The following is a 3,461-nucleotide window of genomic DNA, read 5'->3' on the forward strand; positions in this document are numbered from 1 at the left end:
TCTGCAATAAAAATTTTCTCGACAAATTTCTCGGGTCAAAAATCGATAAATGACCATGTAGGAGTTGACCTAGATCGATTTTTTATATTTTTTTAAATAAAATCGCGATTTTTTTAAAAATAGCCACATAATTCATCTTTAAGATGAGCCTAGAAAGAAGTGTATATCTTTATTTTTCTGGAAGATATGAATTTTTAAACATTGGGGAAAAGAGGCTTCAACGCAGGTAACACGGCAATTTTGAGATAGGATATTATTAATTTGTCCCTGCGCTTTAAGTTACTTTTTCATTTTTTTTATTTACATTAAATACGAACGTTAGTGTGTATCTAATACGAATTGATTTTTGTTTTTGTAGCTCATCTGTCGGTACCAGAGCAATCGAGACGATCGAGTTTGAGCGAAGCCTCGGGTATAAGCGGAACATCCACAAGAACATATGTCAACGAAGCTTCCACGCTCGTTCTCGAAACTTTGGAGAACGGTATAAAAAAGTAAGTAATCTTTCTTTTTTCTTCTCTCTCTCTCTCTCTCTCTCTTATTATTTTTAGAAAAAGGCATAGCATATCTTCTTCACATCCTTTTATACATTTTTTATAATTTCAGACACTACCTCGTACCACTTTCCCTCGCACAGAAAAGTAAATGGAGAAAAAAAGGGACAAAACTACACATATTTAATGATCATACATTTATCGCCAAACACATGGCAGGGTAAGTTGTATTATCTTGCCGCAATATAATAATGTTAACAGTTACGATTGTCGACAGTTACGAGTGTCGCGCAAATGTTAATTTATCATTGAATCGACCAACATTTAATAAATAAAATTTACAATAGCGGATTAATTTTAATATTTTTTTCACAGAATAATAATATCGATAAAATGATATAAGAATTATAATTGTCCGATTCATTTTGTTTTTAGAGGAACAGTTTGCGAAGTATGTAAAAGAACTCTCGCACGAAGGCTCGGTAAGCAGGGCTATGAATGCAGAGACTGTCAGATGAAGTGTCATAAACACTGTCATGTGAAAGCCGACATCACATGTCCCACATCCACTATCCAGAGCATCGAGTTGTGAGTATCCTTAACAATATCATTTTTAATATTAAGCTAAATGTTCCCTGTAATAAATTTTAATGAAAACTACAGAATAGAACTCGATAAAGAATTTTTATACGTTGTTACAATTATGTTTATATTTATTTTAATAATTAATTAACGAAACATGCCCTAATACAACTTTTCTCGCGTAAGGTCCTTACTGCCAGTACTGAGCGAATAGGATAGGTAAGAATTTCAGAGTTTAGAAATGAGTGAATTTGCTAATATCGCGCATGAGGAAGTACCTGACCCCAATAGATTATTGACCGATACATCTGATGTGTTCGCGATAATCTGCTTGTAAAAATGTGCATTAATTTTGCTTGCTTCTATTCTTTAGCCGGGTTTTCGTGATTACATATTACTAAGATTAATTGAAAAGTATTTTTTTTTAAGACTTTATTATTCTCGATGAAGCACGACTGAATGCATATTATATATTATATACATACGCGCGTGCGCGCGTGCGCGTGTGTATGTATGTATGTATGTATGTAATTATTATCTCTATCTTCCTAATTTGACCCAGAATTTAGAGGACAATATATTTTATACCTTATATTAATATTTATAACTTTTAGGATGTGCATCAAGGTTCCGCCACTCGAACGAAAGCCTTCTATACTTCTGTGTTCGCGATAACGTTGTCGCATTATACGATACGTTACATTTCGGACATGCGACTTATTTTTTAATACAAGACAACACAACGATGATGTAATCCAAAAGTTTCTGAAAGTTTTATGCCTTTCACATTTTAGTTCTTCCATTTTCGAGATGAAAAGCGATAATTTAAGCTATGTATTTGTCAATATTTGACAAACACATACAGTTATTTTACGAAAAGAGTATGCAGTACGTTTCTATTCACGCTAATGAAAGTAGATCTTAAAAATTTGTTAAATTTAATTTAAGATACAAATTACGTGTCCTACAAATTACGAATTATTGTTTTGTAAAAAGCAAGTGAACGTTATACATACAAACGTTAAGATAAAAATTTATTCTGCAAAGTTAAAATCCCTTTATCTTTGCAATACGATGGTCAAATTTTGCACAATTAAGAATTAATTATCATTTTTACTGCGCTTTAATCTTAATATTTTATAATATTGATCGTCACTTCTTCAGCGTGATAGAAAAATTAAGAATTTCGACTCTGAAGTGAGAGTTTGAAAAATATGTATTATCGTATAATATGCAAAACTTACAAGAAACATCTTTGTCGTATCTTTACAACAATTTTCAAGCTTTCTTGTTCTCCCAATAATGATGTAGTGATGTAAGCTTGTGCTTCGTCATTGACCATCGACCAGCATCTAATTTCTTCCGGAAAAAGATCGTCGAGTTAAATTCAGTTATGTTATCTTTTTAACCAAAAATGCGATACAATACACAACTACAATAAGATATATACTGTAAAAGAGTATGTGCAATTACATGAGCAACAAATGTAAAAATCTTACGATTTATTATATTATGGAATTGTGTATACATTTATGTACATGAAAGCGTATTTTGCAAAGAATGAACGAATTGAAACTCTACTGTTTGCAAGATGCGCGCCACGTATGTGGCGTACGTGCGGTGCATGGTGTGTATATTTCGCCGATAACTGCATAAAATAATTAATAAAATAACAATATTAAAAAATGATACTAATAAACAATAATAATCCTTATGATAGTAATAATCATGAGAGTATAATGTTAGTTGTAACAACGATGCTGATAAACAATGATAAAAATGCATCAAGTTATTTGATCAAACTTTACTAAATTCATTTAATTTTCTTTTATATTTAGCACAAATACTTTTACACCGTGTACCTGCATGTATAGTTTTGCCTTAATGCAAAAACGCGCGTGTTATTATGCAATTTATCGTAACGTTATCGAAAAATGGCGAGGCTGTTTTATTTTGATTACTGCGTTCACGATAAAAAGCAAAAGTCGATCATTTTAATGAAAATTCTAATTGAATGTACGCGACGTAGATAAGTGCGAATTAATACATATATTGCAAATTCAAATACTTAATCAATACATAAGTGAGCGTCTATAATACAATTCAATCGGCACGTGGTAGTGGAAATTTTCCAACAAGGGGAATATCTGAATCAGTTTACACACATTATGTTTCTTTATAAAATATTTCTCATATAGAAAGATCAGACTAATCAAATTTTTTAAAAAATATGTTGTGATTGTGTGAAAATACACTTGATTAACCCTTTCTTTATAGTTCGCCCTGAATAGGCTCCTTTCGTATGGCTCCTCTGCGGGAGTGCCCACTTTAATTGTAGACATTTCAAAAATTCTAATAGTTTGAAAAAAATTTTGTTATATCTTT

General features: G+C 31.5%; 1 protein-coding gene across 6 annotated transcripts in view; it reads left to right on the forward strand.

Annotated features, from left to right (window-relative positions):
* Positions 1–2,762, forward strand: part of LOC105450868 — a 22,719-nt gene extending 19,957 nt beyond the window's left edge. For 5 of the 6 annotated variants that reach the window (XM_011690952.1, XM_011690958.1, XM_011690954.1 and 2 more), the window contains 4 exons: positions 359–494; positions 607–714; positions 930–1,082; positions 1,691–2,762. In XM_011690952.1, the coding sequence (XP_011689254.1) occupies positions 359–494; positions 607–714; positions 930–1,082; positions 1,691–1,751 (458 nt within the window). In that variant the 3' untranslated portion in view covers positions 1,752–2,762. Of the gene's footprint in view, positions 1–358; positions 495–606; positions 715–929; positions 1,083–1,262; positions 1,296–1,690 lie in introns of all 6 variants that reach the window. The other variant, XM_011690957.1, reaches the window with a different exon arrangement.
* Positions 2,763–3,461: the final 699 nt, after the last annotated feature.

This window comes from Wasmannia auropunctata, unplaced genomic scaffold (assembly GCF_000956235.1).
Source record: "Wasmannia auropunctata unplaced genomic scaffold, wasmannia.A_1.0 LD336055.1, whole genome shotgun sequence".
NCBI lineage: Eukaryota > Metazoa > Arthropoda > Insecta > Hymenoptera > Formicidae > Wasmannia > Wasmannia auropunctata.